Source organism: Oncorhynchus nerka, linkage group LG9a, assembly GCF_034236695.1.
Source record: "Oncorhynchus nerka isolate Pitt River linkage group LG9a, Oner_Uvic_2.0, whole genome shotgun sequence".
Classification (NCBI taxonomy): Eukaryota; Metazoa; Chordata; class Actinopteri; order Salmoniformes; family Salmonidae; genus Oncorhynchus; species Oncorhynchus nerka.
In genome coordinates, this window is record NC_088404.1 from 29,985,320 (window position 1) to 30,003,641 (window position 18,322).

Sequence of the window (18,322 nt, forward strand, 5' to 3'; positions counted from 1 at the left end):
TTCAGGGCTCTGGCAGTGCTCCTCCTGCTCCTCCTTGCACAAAGGCGGAGGTAGTGGTCCTGTTGCTGGGTTGTTGCCCTCCTACGGCCTCCTCCACGTCTCCTGATGTACTGGCCTGTCTCCTGGTAGCGCCTCCATGCTCTGGACACTACGCTGACAGACACAGCAAACCTTCTTGCCACAGCTCGCATTGATGTGCCATCCTGGATGAGCTGCACTACCTGAGCCACTTGTGTGGGTTGTAGACTCCGTCTCATGCTACCACTAGAGTGAAAGCACCGCCAGCATTCAAAAGTGACCAAACCATCAGCCAGGAAGCATAGGAACTGAGAAGTGGTCTGTGGTCACCACCTGCAGAACCACTCCTTTATTGGGGGTGTCTTGCTAATTGCCTATAATTTCCACCTGTTGTCTAATCCATTTGCATAACAGCATGTGAATTTTATTGTCAATCAGTGTTGCTTCCTAAGTGGACAGTTTGATTTCACAGAAGTGTGATTGACTTGGAGTTACATTGTGTTGTTTAAGTGTTCCCCTTTATTTTTTTGAGCAGTGTATTTTACTAGTTATAAACAATCATGTAAGTTAGAAATTAACTAGAAAATTCTGTATTGTTTTATTGAGTAGTCATGACCTGTTTGAGATATCTGTCGTAAGATGATGGTGGCGAATGATATCATTGCTACTTTCTTAACGCGGATCCAAGTTCAGTTTGGAAATCCACTGGCTTCATTGGACATTAGCGTAGGGTTAGGTGAACGTTTTTGGGTGATTCTGCAACTACGAGAACTATGTCCTCAGGTAAATTTGGGGGATTTTTTAAATAATTTTGATAATGTTTTTATTCTCTATATGTTAAGTTCACACTACAATCACCCCAGATTTTTTTTAAACACCTCTATCAAGTGTTAGCTACTTTTCAGATGCATTTTATACCTCAATTTCACTGTTTTGACCTTATCCCTGACCCAGACTTTTGAGATTCTACTATGTTTTTCTATGGGAAACATTAATAATTACACATTATGTAATGCTATCTTCTAGAGAAAGAGTCAATTAAATTAAAATCCATGTCAATATTTACTGAGAGTATGTGTCACGCCCTGCCCATAGAGAGCCCTCGGTTCTCTATGGTGTTTAGGTCAGAGCGTGACTGGGGGGGTTTATCTATTTTAGATTTATCGGTTGGTGATTTGTGTGGTTCCCAATTAGAGGCAGCTGGTATTTAGGTAGGTTTTTTCCGCACCTGCATTTGTGGGATATTGTTTGTGTTAGTGTGTTTGAGCACTACCACTTCACATTCTTTGTAAGTTTTGTTGTTTGTTTCTAGTTTGACTTTGTATTAAAAAGATATGGAACTCAATTCACTCTGCGCCGTGGTCCATTCATTTCCAAGATTGTGACAGTATGCCCTTTTATATTGTTATTTACACAAAACATAGATGTCCTTTGGTAATGGTGTCATTTCCACCACTGGGGGCAAATTCCTCATTTTCTTCTTGACGCTACCCATCCCTTTAGCGGGATAATTGTCATCAACAACCGCTGAATAGCATAGCGCCACATTCCAATAATATTACTAAAAATATTTATATTCATGAAATCACAAGTGCAATATTGCAAAACATAGCTTAGCCTTTTGTTAATCCACCTGTCATCTCAGATTTTGAAAATATGTTTTACATCGAAAGCAATCCAAGCGTTTGTGTAAGTTTATCGTTCGCCCGATAAAACATTATGTACACTTAGCATTAAGCAGCTTGGTCACGAAAATCAGAAAAGCAATCAAAGCGTTATGTTCAGAACTCCACAGGAAAGAGCGGTCACGACAACGCAGACGAAAATTCCAAGTAATATCCGTAATGTCCACAGAAACATGTCAAACTTTTTTATAATCAATCCTCAGGTTGTTTTTAAAATATATAATCCATAATGTATCAACCGCAAATGTCTTTATCAGTAGGAGAGGGAAAGGCAATGGCTGTCCGAACTCTGTTGCGCGAGCAAAACTCATGTGACCACCTGACGCGATGTTATCTTTCTGGCTAATTGTTCAAAATAAAAGCCTGAAACTATGTCTGAAGACTGTTGACACCTTGAGGAAGCGATAGGAAAAGGAAACTGGTTGATATCCCTTTAAATGGAGCAAAGGGAATCTATGGAACATGGAGTTTTCAAAATAGAAGCCACTTCCTTGGTTGATTTTTCTCAGGATTTCGCCTGCAATATCAGTTCTGTTATACTCACAGACAATATTTTGACAGTTTTGGAAACTTGTGTTTTCTATCATAATCTGTCAATTAAATGCATATTCTACTATCTGGTCCTGAGAAATAGGCCGTTTACTTTGGGAACGTTATTTTTCCAAACATAAAAATAGTGTCCCCTAGCTTCAAGAGGTTATAGGCAGCAGGGTGGCCTAGTGGTTAGAGCGTTGGACTAGTAACCGGAAGGTTGCAAGTTCAAACACCCGATCTGACAAGGTGCAAATCTGTCGTTCTGCCCCTGAACAGGCAGTTAATCCACTGTTCCTAGGACGTCATTGAAAATAAGAATTTGTTCTTAACTGACTTGCCTGGTAAAATAAATAAAAATAATAAAGTTTTGTCAAGAGAATGTTAATTTAGTTACCATGTAAACTTATTGTGACACTAAAGCACATGGCTGCAGCAGACAGTTGTTCCAGAAGTGATGTCCAGAAGTTGAAGAAAAATCTAGGTAAATATTACTTGTGTAGAGAATATTGTTATTGTCAATAATTTCCAAACAGGCTATACATTCTTTAGATTATTTAAAATATATTTTATGTATTTAGTTTTAACTATATGCTAGCTGTAATACTAGCCAAAGCATGCTAAGCAGTCTGTAATTTTTCTCCAAAAACAGTAGAAGCGTCAATTCCATCACAAACTTAACTGTTGTGGAAATGACAAAAATCCATTGTTATTATTTTTTTCTTTTTTTACTAGGGTTATTTAATCATGTTTTAAATTATTTTAATCTAGAAAATGCTCCAAGGTGTGCACAATTGGAAAACTTAAATAGTATTTTTCTTTGTTTTTAGACGATACCACATAAAACAGCACAGAGGTCACAGACGTAGAAACAAAATAAAAATGTATCCTATACGATACCAGGAACATCTGCAAAAAGATAGCGAGAGATACTGGAAGAAAAAAGGCAAGGGAGAAGTGAAATCTATCTCTGAGCTTACAAAGCGAGAACAAAGAAGCAAGAGATGGAAATGCAACCAACAGAATAGAAGACAGACTTTAAAGAGAACAGTTGCAATTGTGACCTACCTATCAGGCAACACACCACCTTAGTCACCAGAGGACTTGCAGCCAGAACATGAGACCAACCTATCAGGCAACACACCACCTCAGTCACCAGAGGACTTGCAGCCAGAACATGAGGCCTACCTATCAGGCAACACACCACCTTAGTCACCAGAGGACTTGCAGCCAGAACATGAGACCAACCTATCAGGCAACACACCACCTCAGTCACCAGAGGACTTGCAGCCAGAACATGAGACCATCCTATCAGGCAACACACCACCTTAGTCACCAGAGGACTTGCAGCCAGAACATGAGGCCAACCTATCAGGCAACACACCACCTCAGTCACCAGAGGACTTGCAGCCAGAACATGAGGCCATCATACCTGCCCCTAGCTTACCTGCCCCTGATGCATATCCTGTTACCCCTTCCTCATCATCTGCAACAGGAATGAGAAGTTGAATACTTGTTGGAAGGAAAAAGGTTGGAAGAGTTCACTTAAAAACATAGGGATCGTTGCATGACAAATGTCAAACTGGTGGTTTGAGTGGAAAAACAAAGAGGGAAACAAGTTCACTGTACATTTGACAGTTAAAGAAAATGTGTGTGGCACACTGCATATTCTACTGGAGGACTTCTCCAAAGGAATAAAAGAGAAGTTGGGGAAACACGTGTACAACATTTGACACAAATACTCCAAACTGAGAGAATTTAAAAGAGAATCTGCAGAAAGTGATCATCGTGCATATTGACTTCGCAGAGAACTCAGGGGTGCAACTTTCACTGGGGACGGGAACGGGGGGGACCCACACACACATTCTGAATTTGCATTTCTGTCCCCTCCAGTTTTATCATTGGAATGTGATACAAAATGAGGCAACGGTGTGCTTTAGGACCATGCTGCAGACACCTCCAAGAGGTCGGATAGGCTGTTTTGGAGTGTTTATCCGACTGGATAAAACTAATTACAATAATTATTCCCCCCCCTCACTTCTAAAACCAAAGTTGCGCCCCTGAGAAACTACCTGTGTAAATACACCAGTGAAAACCAGGCAGTTCACTTTGGTGATTCTCACAAGCAGGTGACCCTCCACACCTGTTTTGGGTATACCACAAATGATACAGTTTCACTTTGCTCACTGAGCTCTTCTATGCGGATGACCACTCTGCAATCTGGGCTCATCTCTCAAAAGCACTGGCCTACTTCCTTGAGCTCTGCCCATCGGCTACTTTTGGAATCTTACTTTGTCTTAAATGAATTAGATGTTTAACAATGGTTATTGTTCAAAATGTTTGCAATAAAATATTGTTTTCATACGTTTTTTTTTTTTTTTGCATTCCACCACATCCCTATTTTTTTTAGGTGACTTAGTATATTATGTATAATTACATTGACTGTTTTGTTTTAGATTGGGAAATCATATGGTTGTTATCATAGTCTCATAAAAAGGTTGCGTGTAAATATTTTTTTATGATAAATACATATTTTCAGCTGTCACAAAGGCAAGTTCATATATTCAGGCGTTATGTTGAATAATACATTTATGAAAAACCTTAAAACACTAACCAGAACAGCAATGGACAAGGCATATTGACATTAAGGAGAGGCATGCTTAGTCGAGTGATCATAAGGGTCCAGTGAGTAGTGAGGTTGGTTTTGGTCACTGCGATTCAAACAGCTAGCCGGGCCATGGGTAGCAAGCTAGCATAAGATGGAGGTCTGCTTTTAGCCACCACGTGTGTTTCCGTCGGTAGATTAGTGTGGTTCCGTGTGGTAGAGGGGATCAATCCAATTGGCAAAATAGATATAGTTATAGTGACCCAAGAAAAAAAATGTCCGATAGACTTATTCAGATAGCAGCCGATAAGACAGCTAACGATTAGCCGGCCGCAGATGGGCGCTCAGGTAACGTCACGACGGAGGGGCCAGTTGGATAACTCCCTCGGGCAGATAACGTCGGTAGTGCAGTCGTGAAGGCCCGGTGGGGCTCTGCATTGGCAGTAAATGGGTCCGAATAGGTGATTGTAGCCCAGGAGTGGCTGATGGAACTCTTCAGCTAGCTAGCTCCGGAATAATTTATGTTTGCTCCGGGATCGATGTAAGCCAATAGTCACACGGATAGCAGCTAGCTAGCTGCGAGATCCAGGTGTAAATGTCCAGAGCTTGCGGTAGAAATCCAGGTATATGAGAGAGAAAAATAGGTCCGGTATGTTCTGGTATGAGTCGCATTGTACAAAACTGTCGATAGCTTCAAGGGCATATGACTGCGGTATTTATACTGTAGCTTCATTGCCCGGCCCTAGCGGTCAAACATATACAGTGGGGCAAAAAAGTATTTAGTCAGCCACCAATTGTGCCAGTTCTCCCACTTAAAAAGATGAGAGAGGCCTGTAATTTTCATCAAAGGTACACTTCAACTATGACAGTCAAAATGAGAGAAAAAAAATCCAGAAAATCACATTGTAGGATTTTTTTATACATTTATTTGCAAATTATGGTGGAAAATAAGTATTTGGTCACCTACAAACAAGCAAGATTTCTGGCTCTCACAGACCTGTAACTTCTTCTTTAACCTCTTAAGTCGACCCTCTACTTTTTTGAACATTCTGTTAAAAATAGCGCAACATTTCAGCGCCCTGCTACTCATGCCAGGAATATAGTATATGCATTTGCTTAGTCTGTGTGGATAGAAAACACTCAGACGTTTATAAAACTGGTTAAATCACTGCTGTGGCTTTACCAGAACGGCATTTACATCGAAAAGCACAGGAAAAACTGATCACTGAAAATGGGAAAATATATCCATGCGCTACTTGAACCCATTGATAAAGGTGAACCACAATTAATTGACTGAGGTTGCAGTACCTACAGCTTCCACACGGTGTCTAGAGTCTTGTCATTTCCCTTCGAGTTTTTTTTTCTTGGTCAAACACATGCAGGGCACCGTATCTCCTCAGGTCTAGGACCGGATAATTTCGTTAAGTTTCTAGCCGGACATTTTTCCAGACGGACAGCTAATGATCTTTACATCGCCTCCTGATGAATTTTATCACTTATTAACGTTTACTAATACCTAAAGTTGCATTACAAACGTATTTCGAAGTGTTTTGTGAAGTTTATCGTCGACTTTTTGAATTTTAAAAAATGACGTTACGTTTTGAAACAATGTTTTTTTCGTTTATCACACAGTCTACATATAACGATATCTAGGCTTTATATGGACCGATTTAATCGAAATAAAGACCCAAATAGTGTTTATGGGACATCTAGGAGAGCCAACAAAGAAGATGGTGAAAGGTAATGAATGTTTTCTATTTTGTTGCCTGGATTCACAACGAGTGTAGCTTTAATTCGATACCCTGCATGTGTATTTTAATGAACTTTTGAGTTTTAACTAATACTATTAGCATTTAGCGTAGCGCATTTGCATTTCCAGAGCTCTAGTTGGGACGCAAGCGTCCCGAGTAGAAGCAAGAGGTTAAGAGGCTCCTCTGTCCTCTACTCGTTACCTGTTTTAATGGCACCTGTTTGAACTTATCAGTATAAAAGACCTGTCCACAACCTCAAACAGTCACACTCCAAACTCCACTATGGCCAAGACCAAAGAGCTGTCAAAGGACACCAGAAACAAAGTTGTAGACCTGCACCAGGCTGGGAAGACTGAATCTACAATAGGTAAGCAGCTTGGTTTGAAGAAATCAACTGTGGGAGCAATTATTAGGAAATGGAAGACATACAAGACCACTGATAATCTCCCTCGATCTGGGGCTCCACACAAGATCTCACCCCGTGGGGTCAAAATGATCGCAAAAATCCCAGAACCACACGGGGGGACCTAGTGAATGACCTGCAGAGAGCTGGGACCAAAGTAACAAAGCCTACCATCAGTAACACACTACGCCGCCAGGGACTCAAATCCTGCAGTGCCAGAAGTGTCCCCCTGCTTAAGCCAGTACATGTCCAGGCCCGTCTGAAGTTTGCTAGAGAGCATTTGGATGATCCAGAAGAAGATTGGGAGAATGTCATATGGTCAGATCAAACCAAAATATAACTTTTTGGTAAAAACTCAACTCGTTGTGTTTGGAGGACAAAGAATGCTAAGTTGCATCCAAAGAACACCATACCTACTGTGAAGCATGGGGGTGGAAACATCATGCTTTGGGGCTGTTTTTCTGCAAAGGGACGAGGACGACTGATCCGTGTAAAGGAAAGAATGAATGGGGCCATGTATCGTGAGATTCTGAGTGAAACCTCCTTCCATCAGCAAGGGCATTGAAGATGAAACGTGGCTGGGTCTTTCAGCATGACAATGATCCCAAACACACCTCCTGGGCAACGAAGTAGTGGCTTCGTAAGAAGCATTTCAAGGTCCTGGAGTGGCCTAGCCAGTCTCCAGATCTCAACCCCATAGAACATTTTTGGAGGGAGTTGAAAGTCTGTGTTGCCCAGCAACAGCCCCAAAACATCACTGCTCTAGAGGAGATCTGCATGGAGTAATGGGCCAAAATACCAGCAACAGTGTGTGAAAACCTTGTGAAGACTTACAGAAACATTTGACCTCTGTCATTGCCAACAAAGTTTATATAACAAATTATTGAGATAAACTTTTGTTATTCATTAAAAATCCTACAATGTGATTTTCTGGAATTTTTTTCTCATTTCGTCTGTCATAGTTGAAGTGTACCTATGATGAAAATTACAAGCTTCTTATTTTTTTAAGTGGGAGAACTTGCACAATTGGTGGCTGACTAAATTCGTTTTTGCCCCACTGTATAATAGGACCATTATTCAGCATTGGGAGAGAAAAAAAAATATTGTTTTAATGGAAAACTAATGATAAAATTCAGTTTGAACGTTAAGCAATATTTTCCATTTGTCACATCCCTAATTTATTCACATTATGCAAAGTGTGTGTTTTTTTTAAACAGTGAAGCAGGTGTCTTTGTATTTTTGTGTGTGTTAGTTTTGTGTGTGTACTTTGTGTGCAAAGGGAACAAGAGAAAAGAGAGGGAGGCACTGACTGTATTGGGCACAATGAACTGCATGCTGTATCGTTAGTACACTCCACCTAGAGCCCAGACCCATGTGGGGCAGCTTGTTTAGTACCCATGGTGTAGTACATGTGTTCAGGTGGCTAGGGAGAGGGTCCAGACATATTTGTTTTGTTTAGTTGACAGATCTCTCTGGTGAAGGCTGTTTGCACATTGTTAAAAACTTTTCTGCAAGCCTCCTTTGAGTCGTTTGGACCAGACAGCATCAGATAGAGGAGCGACGTGCAGAGAAACGGAGGGGTGCTGTTTCGCTCGCTCGGATGCTTACTCCTGTGAGATGCATTCAGCCTCTTGCAAATTGAAGGAACATTATGAAACACAGAGAGATAAAATATATATATTTTTTATTGGTACATTTTTGGAGGAAGCCTGGCTTCCCTTGGCACCCATGATACACACCACTGCTCAAAACTTGAGACATCTGTAGCATTCAATGGAACGAATCATAGAAAAGATCCCACACCCTTTGCTCTGGTTTAGATCAATTGAAGACATAATAGACAGAGATATAACAGCAGGCTGCAACACTTAGATCTGACCTCTCCTGAATGGGGAGAAATGCACAAAGAGCAGTGATGCCTGAAAGCTTCCAGTCAAGCCTGTATGTTATTACACTGTTCAATGCTACAGGCTAGCTAACTCTGCATGTAGGAGACCTTCAGAGGCCTAGCCTCAGGCCTGTACAGGGAATTCAAACAGACTGTTCATTTATTTTGGATGACCGGTGCCCTGTGCCCCATGCCTTGTGTGTGTAATATGTAAGGCTATGTGACTTGTGCCCTGTGCTCCCTGTCCTTTGCGCTGTTCCCATCTAGAGACTGAACAATAAGACACAGCAGAGAGGGAGAAGAGAGGGAGACGGAAGGAAAGCAGCCGAGGAGGACAGAAGAGAGGGATGACTGGAAAGTCTTCCTCTGTGACCTTGATGTCCCCAACAAAGACTCCCCCATAAAACAAGCAAGGTGTTGTAGCAAACAAGACCCCCACAATGCAGCAGCGGCACATATAGAAATCAAATTAATAGAACGTGCTTGGAACCTCTAACCCTGGCAATTTGATTGGAAAACTCATGGGTACACTCACAACGGCTGCCTGGCATTGTGACGCAATAATCCTATTTCTACTTCCTGTGTTGCTTCTATGGACAAAGATGAGTTTAGCATCTTCCTCTTTGCAATGGGTACACTCACAATGGTCTCCAGTCCACCCATTATGCAATCAGTGACTTGAATGGGGACGTCCGTTCTATTCTATTGCTATGTCAGCGCATGCAGTCAGGAGCGGCGGAGAGGGGAAAATGTCTAATATACTTTTTTTGCAAAAATATATGTAATTTTTTAGGGGGTGGGGGGTTATTTGCCTGGCTAATAACCATAATCCAAAAATCCATAACCATCATAGCCCTAACACACACACGCGCAAACAGACTTTGACAGACACACACACACACGGCTCCAATTTCCCTCCACCACTCGCTGTGCTTCAGAAGTTTCTGATACAGCCAACCCATTAAAGTCAGTCTGTAATTGGAAAATAAATTCCTACCTCTAGCCATAAAAAAAGACAGGCTTATTCAGAACTGTCTAATATTGATCCGTCCCCTCCCTTATTTTTACCTTCCTCAAACATAAAAAGCCCTTCCGTATTTGATTTGGAGTCCTGAAAATGTAACTGTCTGTATTTTTTCTGCTTCAAAGTCAAGTTTACATTCTTAATGGGGTGTGTGACATACACCCTGTGTATATAATCCCCTCATCAATTATGTACCATTCCAATCTATGTCTCACCTCTTCCTCCCTCCTGATCAATGTAGGTGAGATATGATACCCTGGCTGGGTCAAAGAGCCCACTTTAATGTTAGGTTATAGATTGAAGCTATAGATTAATACAGCCAAGGGTGTACAGTCCAGGGTAGAGGGATCAACATGCTGAGGAATGATGGTATTACTGGGGAATGTGGAGGCAGGAAAGTTCAGGCCAGGACTTCTCCTCTCTATCCCCTCTATCTCTATCCCCCCATTTCGTCTATCCCCAACCTGTCATTTCTCCCCTTGTATTCCTTGCTCCCCCCCATCCCTCTGCCCCCCCCCCCCCCCTCTCTCCCCTGTATCTCCAGTGGAAGTGGGGATTATGCAGCCTCTCATCCAGATGGGCTGTTGCCTTTTTTTCTCCACTCCACTCTCTATTCCCCCTACGGAGGTAGCTGTATTGAGTATGCAGTGTCTGCTCCATCCTACTCTCTTACATCTTCTCTCTCTCTCTCTCTCTCTCTCTCTCTCTCTCTCTCTCTTTTCCCTGTGTCTACAGTTGAGGTGTGTGTGACAGTAGGGATTATGCATAGACTGGTCCAGGCGTGCCTACTGTGTATCTGTGGAGGCTTAAAGCCCAAGGATTCTAGTTGACAGAGGTTGAGGGAAGCGGGGGGGGCTGACAGGAAGAGGGGAGCGAGGTCTAGTCAATATTGGCTCAGTGTAATTGCTTTCATATTCGTATTACTGTTAACACATAGTCCCCAGGTATGCTTCGTTTAGAGACCTACAGGTATCTTACTTTCTGATGATTTTATATGGAGTAAAAATGAAGTGAATTAGGTGAAGAGTAGTAGAGTGCTGGGACGGGTGCGCGTGTGTGTGCCTGCATGCATATGCGGTGTGTTTCATGCTGAAAGGGTAAATGCATTGCCAAATCAATTGAAGGTTATCTCAAGTCACCTTGGGCGATTTAAGTAGGAACGATGCACTAAGGTATACAGTTAAGTGTTACTGATGAAACCCCTACAGTAAGCTGATTCCAGACAGTGAAATGAGATTGCCTTTTTATTACAAAAGGAGCCAGTGAACTGGGATGCATAGATTGTGTGTCCTTGTGTAGGAAGACATCGTATGTAGGGAAGGACACGCATCTCAGAGTGAATGAATGAATGAATGCATGATGGACTGAGTGAGGTGTAGAAGAGTGAATGAGTAAGTGTAGGCCAATATCCTGGTGTAGTGCTAGTGCACACACACACACGTACAGTCCCAGAGCAGCTCTCTAATTAACCCATTGCCCCTCGCAAACCCGGTTCTCTCAAGTCTATATGCACGGCTCCCTCATACACATTTCCAGTGTGTGTGCACCCATGTGAATTTAGGTGCTTGTGTGTGTGTGTGTGTGTGTGTGTGTGTGTGTGTGTGTGTGTGTGTGTGTGTGTGTGTGTGTGTGTGAGCTAATCTATAATATCTGTTCTCATTGCTTCGCCTATGTGTTTGAATGGTGATCGCCACTCATCTAAGTTATTCTTAGTGTGTGTGTGTGTGAGCTAGCGTGCGTGCGTGTCACTGCTACTGGAGGCTGGTTGAAGCAGCTCAGTGTAGCCATCCTACAAACCCGCTGGCACGTCCTCCTGCCAATTAGAGAAATAACTATTAGAATGCTACACATAAAAGACCTGGCAACAGCCCCTTTTCTCCCTTTCTGTCTCTCCCTCAGTCCCTTTCTCCTTTTATTGCAAGAGGCAAAAGTGAGGCTTACATCACCCACTCTAAGGATCAAGAGAGGGCTGCGGTGTAAACATTCTGACGGGATGTTAGGTAGACATTTTCAGAACCTCAAGGTTTATGCCTCGATCACACCGACAGCGTCATTGCATTTTGGTTGCAGAGGCATTTTTTTGCGTTGCAGAGGCAATTGTAGTGCGTTCTGTGTGGTGCATACTTTGTATTTATCGAGTGTATGCGTCAAACTGTATGTGTAGATGGCTTGACAGCAATGGTCGCAGAAGGTGAATGTTGAGCTTTTGTTGCACACATTTCCAAATGATGCTGCGTACCATGTTGCACAATGATTCTGTAGGTGTGATCAGGGCATTAAATGACCAGGGTGATAATGAAACACTTCTCACACACCTGTAGTACCTCTATGACTCATACCAGCTGTAAATCACTCAGATGAAGCACTGGGAATGGCTGGATCAGAGGAGGTTCAGAACAAGTGGGCGGGACTCAACCTCTGGAGCAGGAGATCTGATGGTTGGGGGGAAGCACAGTTGAACTTGGCTTGCAGGCTTTCTGGCTATCTGTGTGTAGGTGAGTTTGATGTACTCTCATCAGATATAGTCTGGGTTAACTATACTGAGTAATGTGCTAACATTGTGATCTGCCATCCAAAACACGTAAGTTAATGTTTTCATTGATGATGAAAATAGAGGAAAACACGTTGGTTCTGTTGCTAGTTACTTAATAATACAACGTGTTTAAAATACTGCGTTGCCTGTTGTGAGTTGATAACAATAACAAAATCCCTGTTACTACAAGCAGCAGCTATCTAACACATCTCACAATCTGCTACTAGTTCCAGTTTGTCAACTTGAATTATAATGCATGTAGGCCTATTATTTATATATTGACACTGGACTCTTGTCATGTTGTATTCCTCCCCTAGCTTGTTCCAGTTTGGGATGCAGATACTGAGTGAAAAGGTGTAGGGGTCCAAAATGATCCCTATTTAGTGCACTACTTTTGACTAGAGCCCTATGGGTACAGTATAGGAAATAGGGTTCCATTTGGGACACATCCTGTGCCTTGTTATCCTTAAAGGGATAATTCTGGATTTTGGCAATGTGGCCCTTTTATCTACTTGCTAGCAGATACCCATAGACTTCAAGTCATTGCGCTAACGCGAGCGTTTGCTAACAAAACTAACTAACTTCCTTCATACTGGACACAAATACATAAAAATGGTATCCACGAGTTCATCTGACTCAGGGGAATTATCTCTTTAAGTCATAATTAGGCCAACTATAGTGTAGTGGTGTTTGTTAGTGCGTACCCACAACAGGTGCCTGAGCCCAGCCAGCCAGCCCAGCAGCACATGGTTTACACTCCAACTCCATTAGTCTATAATGCTGGAGTGCATCAACAAGTTCTGCCTCATCATGTCCCACTTACTAAAGATGTACTTGATGCCATACAAATATAGCCATCCATATTGTCTTCTAGGTCTATAATCTACACAGGACTCTAGAAAGGAGGCTTCACTCAATGCTGCATGTAGCAGACTCTTGTCGTATTGAGCGACAGAGAAATCAGAGGATAAATTGTGTGTGTTTACGACTGTGCCTGCGTGTTAGGGATGGACATTTTAAATAATTTCAGTATTCAAATAATCATGCTATTTTTTTCGGATATCTGGATAGTGTTTGAAAGAAACATTTGTGGGGAATCTTCAAGTAGCAAGGCTAATTTAGGCTATTTTGCTGCGCTACCCATCCTTGGAGCAGGTTAAGAGCTTCAAGTTCCTTGGTGTCCACATCACCAACATGATCCTAACACACCAAGACATTCCTATTCCCCCTCAGGAGAATGAAACGATTTAGTATGGGTCAGATCCCAGATCCTCAAAAAGTTATACAGCTGCATCATTGAGAGCATCCAGACCGGTTGCATCACCGCCTTGTATGGCAACTGCCCAGCATCTGACCGTAAGGCGCTACAGAGGTTAGTGCATATAACCCAATTCATCACTGGGACCAAGCTTCCTGCCAGGACCTCTATACTAGGCGGTGGCAGAGGAAGGACTCCAGTCATCCAAGTCATAGACTGTTCTCATTGCCACCACATGGCAAGCAATACCAGAGTGCCAAGTCTAGGTCCAAAAGGCTCTTTAACAGCTTCTACCCTCAAGCCATAAGACTGCTGAACAATTAATCAAATGCCCCCCTGCTGCTACTAGCTGTTTATTATCTATGCATCGTCACTTTACCCCTACCTACATGTACAAATTACCTCAACTAACCTGTAACCCCCGCACATTGACTTTATATAGGGGTGGCAGGTAGCCTAGTGGTTAGAGCGTTGTGCCAGTAACCGAAAGGTTGCTAGATCGAATCCCCGAGCTGTCAAGGTACAAATCTGTCGTTATGCCCCTGAACAAGGCAGTTAACCACTGTTCCTAGGCTTTCAATATAAATAAGAATTTGTACTTAACTGACTAAATAAAGGTTAAATAAATAAAACATATATAGCCTAGTTATTTTGTGTTACTTTTTTAAAACTTTTGTTTCTCAAATCTATTTTCTTAACTGCATTGTTGGTTAAGGGCTTATAAGTAAGCATTTCACAGTAAGGTGACACCTGCTGTATTTAGCGCATGTAACAAATACAATGATTTGATTTGTCTACAACATATGACACAATAGCCTACCTGTTGGTTGATCATCGTAGCCTACTCGTTTTATTATCAAACTTAATTCCATTTTGCATTGATTAGAAATCTCCCACTTCTTTGATTGTCCAACAATAACAACAAACTACATGTGTGAAACGTTTGTGGGCTACCAGTGTATCTTTTTGATGGGGCACACTTATAAAAACTGTCATAAAACTGTTGTTTAAAAAAGAAAAGGAATTTAATCATCTATTCTGGTAGGCTATGTAGCAATGTCACATAGATAATTTTATTTAATTTTAGACAAAGCCTTAAAAGGTGCGATATGTAACTGATCAAATTCACGTAGAAATATGAGTTATACATCTGTCATTATCATTGAAAGCAAGTCTAAGAAGCGGTAGATCTGCTCTATGTGTGCTATTTCTATACTTCTCGTTCTTAACTTTTGTTTTTTGCTTTTATACACCAGCTTCAAACAGCAGAAAATACAATATTTTTGCTTATGGAAAATATATTTCACAGCGGTTTAGATGGTACTTGGATTCTCTACACAATTACTGTTTGTTAAACTGAAATTAGGCAAACTATTAGAAATTTAGCAACCAGGAAATGGCGGAGTGATTTCTGCATTTTGCACCTTCAATAAAAAAAATAATAAATGAATACTCTCCCAAGTAATCGAATACTGTCAGTTTGAATATTTTAGTATTCATATAACCATTCCAATCCCTAGTGAGTGCGTGCCCTTATCTGCCTTTCGTTATATTAGCCAGCAATAGTGACTCAGAGACTTGACTGTTATCACCATATGACCCTTTCGTACCTCTCATATTGGTATTCATGATGCTATCCTCTGTTTGTATGATCTGCCTGGATACTGATATAGGAATGGAGCCACTGCCTTTAAAAATGTTCCATTTGGAGATAATAATATTAATAATATATATAATATAATATATAATTTTATCGTCCTAGTTCTGTTTGGACTATTATTATTATTATCGCTGAAGTTTACAATTGGCTCAAAATCGCTGAAGTTTACAATTGGCTCATTCATCCCCCTCCTCTCCCCTGTAACTATTCCCCAGGTCGTTGCTGCAAATGAGAACGTGTTCTCAGTCAACTTACCTGGTAAAATAACAGATAAACAAATAACGGATAAACAAAACAACGGATAAACATTATATATTATTTTCCTCTTCCAACCCCACCACCCCACTCTCTTCCCTATCTTCCCCATCCTGGTTCCTTGCCTCATCCCCTCTTTCTCATGCTCCTCTCTCCTCCCCTCCTCTTGCCCTCTCCTTCTCCTCCCCCTGCTCCTCTCCTCCTCATCTCTCCTCTCCCACAGAGAGCCAGCTCCTTCCGGGGAACAATTTCACCACAGACTGTAACAACCCAGGGAACTTCATGTGTGGGGACGGGAAGTGTATCCCAGGGGCGTGGCAGTGTGACGGAGTGTCCGACTGCTTCGACAAGAGCGACGAGAAAGGCTGCTGTGAGTACAGATCCCTTTTTCCGCTGGCTAATTCTCTCTTCCTCTCTCTCTCCTTCCCTGTCACCTAGGGTTGGGCCGTTTCCCAATTTCCATCCATACCGTTTCTGTTCCATCCCGGGGAATACGGTATTAACGGAAGTGCACACAAGGGGCGCTATTTCCAAAAATGGTAAAATATTATTTTGAAGCAAGAAAACAATTTAGGAAACAGGAATCTTGATCCAGGAGGGGTTTGGATGTCTCTGACGTTACCAAGAAGCTTGATCTTGAAATCTAGCCACTTAGCTAACAAGATAGCAAACCAAATGCATAGCTGGAGCCCTAAGCTGGATATAATTTATTTTACACATCTTTGATTTCTTACCAAAGGTTTGATTTCAATTAAGGAATATGTCGCCTACTCATGTTGGGTGGGAGGGTTTTAGGTCCCTCCCACCCATCTACACACTCCACTCAATAGGGCTGTGGCGGTCATCAAATTTAATCAGCCGATGATTGTCAAGCAAATAACTGTCGGTCTCATTGTAATTGACTGTTAATTAATATAAACACATTTAGCCTCCAAACACTTTTATTTAACTAGGCAAGTCAGACTACACCGGCCAAACCCGGACGACACTGGGCCAATTGTGCGCCGCCCTGTGGGACTCTCAATCACGGCCGCACAACGGTCTAAGGCACTGCATCTCAGTGCTAGTCACTACAGACACCCTGGTTCCGTTGTACTACTCAGGACCCTACAAGCCACTGATGCAGAACTTTGGAACATCTACATTTTAAAAAGTCTAATAAATCCATGTGAAATAGCCTACACCTTCACAATAAATTCAATATTTATTTTAGACAGGTCTAAAGAAACAGGATATGAAGAAAATGTAGTCTATTTCAGCAGAACAGAATAGCATACTCTGAGTTGTCCTTCTGTTAGGTCTTGATCTGGCTATACCATATGGCTGTGGGCTACACTAGTGCACTAGTGCAAAGAAATCGCTGAAGTTGAAGACTTTTATTTCCCTCACCAACTTTAAACATCAGCTATCTGAGCAGCTAACCGATCGCTGCAGCTGTACATAGTCCATCTGTAAATTGCCCACTCATGTACTTTTGTGCTCTTTTGCACACCAGTATCTCTACTTGCACATCATCATCTGCTCATGTATCACTCCAGTGTTAATCTGCTAAATTGTAATTATTCGCTCCAATGGCCTATTTATTGCCTACCTCCTCATGCCTTTTGCACACCCTGTATATAGACTTTCTTTTTTTCCTACTGTGTTATTGACTTGTTAATTGTTTACTCCATGTGTAACTCTGTGTTGTTGTCTGTGTCACACTGCTTTGCTTTATCTTGGCCAGGTCACAGTTGTAAATGAGAACTTGTTCTCAACTAGCCTACCTGGTTAAATAAAGGTGAAATAAAAATAATTAGCAGACAAGATATGCTTAGAATTCCGTGGCATTGTTTTATATTATTTTATAGTATGAAGAATACAAGTGAACAAAGCTGAATAAAAGAGACAGGATATTATCTCCAAATTATTTGAGGGAGTGCACACATGCGGCTATTCTGTGTACTCTTAGATGCTTAATTTAGAGTTATTCATATAATCTTAGTTGTACAAACGTTGGCCTATATGTTTTGATTTTTAATAATTGTAAGGTTGCATGATGCGACTAATGATGATTTAAAAAACAGTTGCATTAAAGACATTGTTTTTTTTTGCGCAGGCTATAGACACTTCGTCAGTCTCTCATTCATAATTTGACAAGCACTTTATAATGACTTGAATTTCCCAGCGACATCCCCTTTGTGTGGCCATAATGCACCCTAAAAAAATCTGGCCTTTTGCAGCCCTTCTCCCTGAGTGCTGCCTGCTCCAAAACACCTCTCACTCACACGGCTCTCCATCATGTGATCCATCATGTGATCGGGTCTTTCTCACAGGCCACAAGTGAAGACAGACCGATCGGGGATGCAACTGCGTGCATCCTTATCTAATTGCGAGGTGTATATTGAAGATATTGGAAGAACTGTCCACATTTACTTTTCGTCAGCCAACAAGATGAGTAGGCCTAGCGAACAGCAAAAGCACTAGCCTATGTCAATCTACTATCCCTCATAATACAAAAGTTGTCCTATTCTGCGCGAGAAATAAATATTCCAAACATGGTGTGTGAAATGAGTTTTGATTGAGAATGGACCGTTATCATGCACCTGTCTCGAAACAAGGGCCAGGGGAAAAAATACATGTTATCTCTGCACATAAATAGCGAATGGAGGACGCTTTTCCTGTGGCTCATTTTCATGCCAGCCAGGTAGGCTATACTCCTGTTGTAAAGA

At 41.7% G+C, this 18,322-nt stretch overlaps 1 protein-coding gene across 1 annotated transcript in view; it reads left to right on the forward strand.

The window, feature by feature from the left end:
* Window positions 1–18,322, forward strand: part of LOC115134161 (low-density lipoprotein receptor class A domain-containing protein 3-like) — a 201,827-nt gene that overhangs the window by 37,748 nt on the left and 145,757 nt on the right. The window contains exon 2 of the mRNA XM_029667855.2: window positions 15,835–15,981. Within this exon, the coding sequence (XP_029523715.1) occupies window positions 15,835–15,981 (147 nt within the window). The remainder of the gene's footprint in view (window positions 1–15,834; window positions 15,982–18,322) is intronic.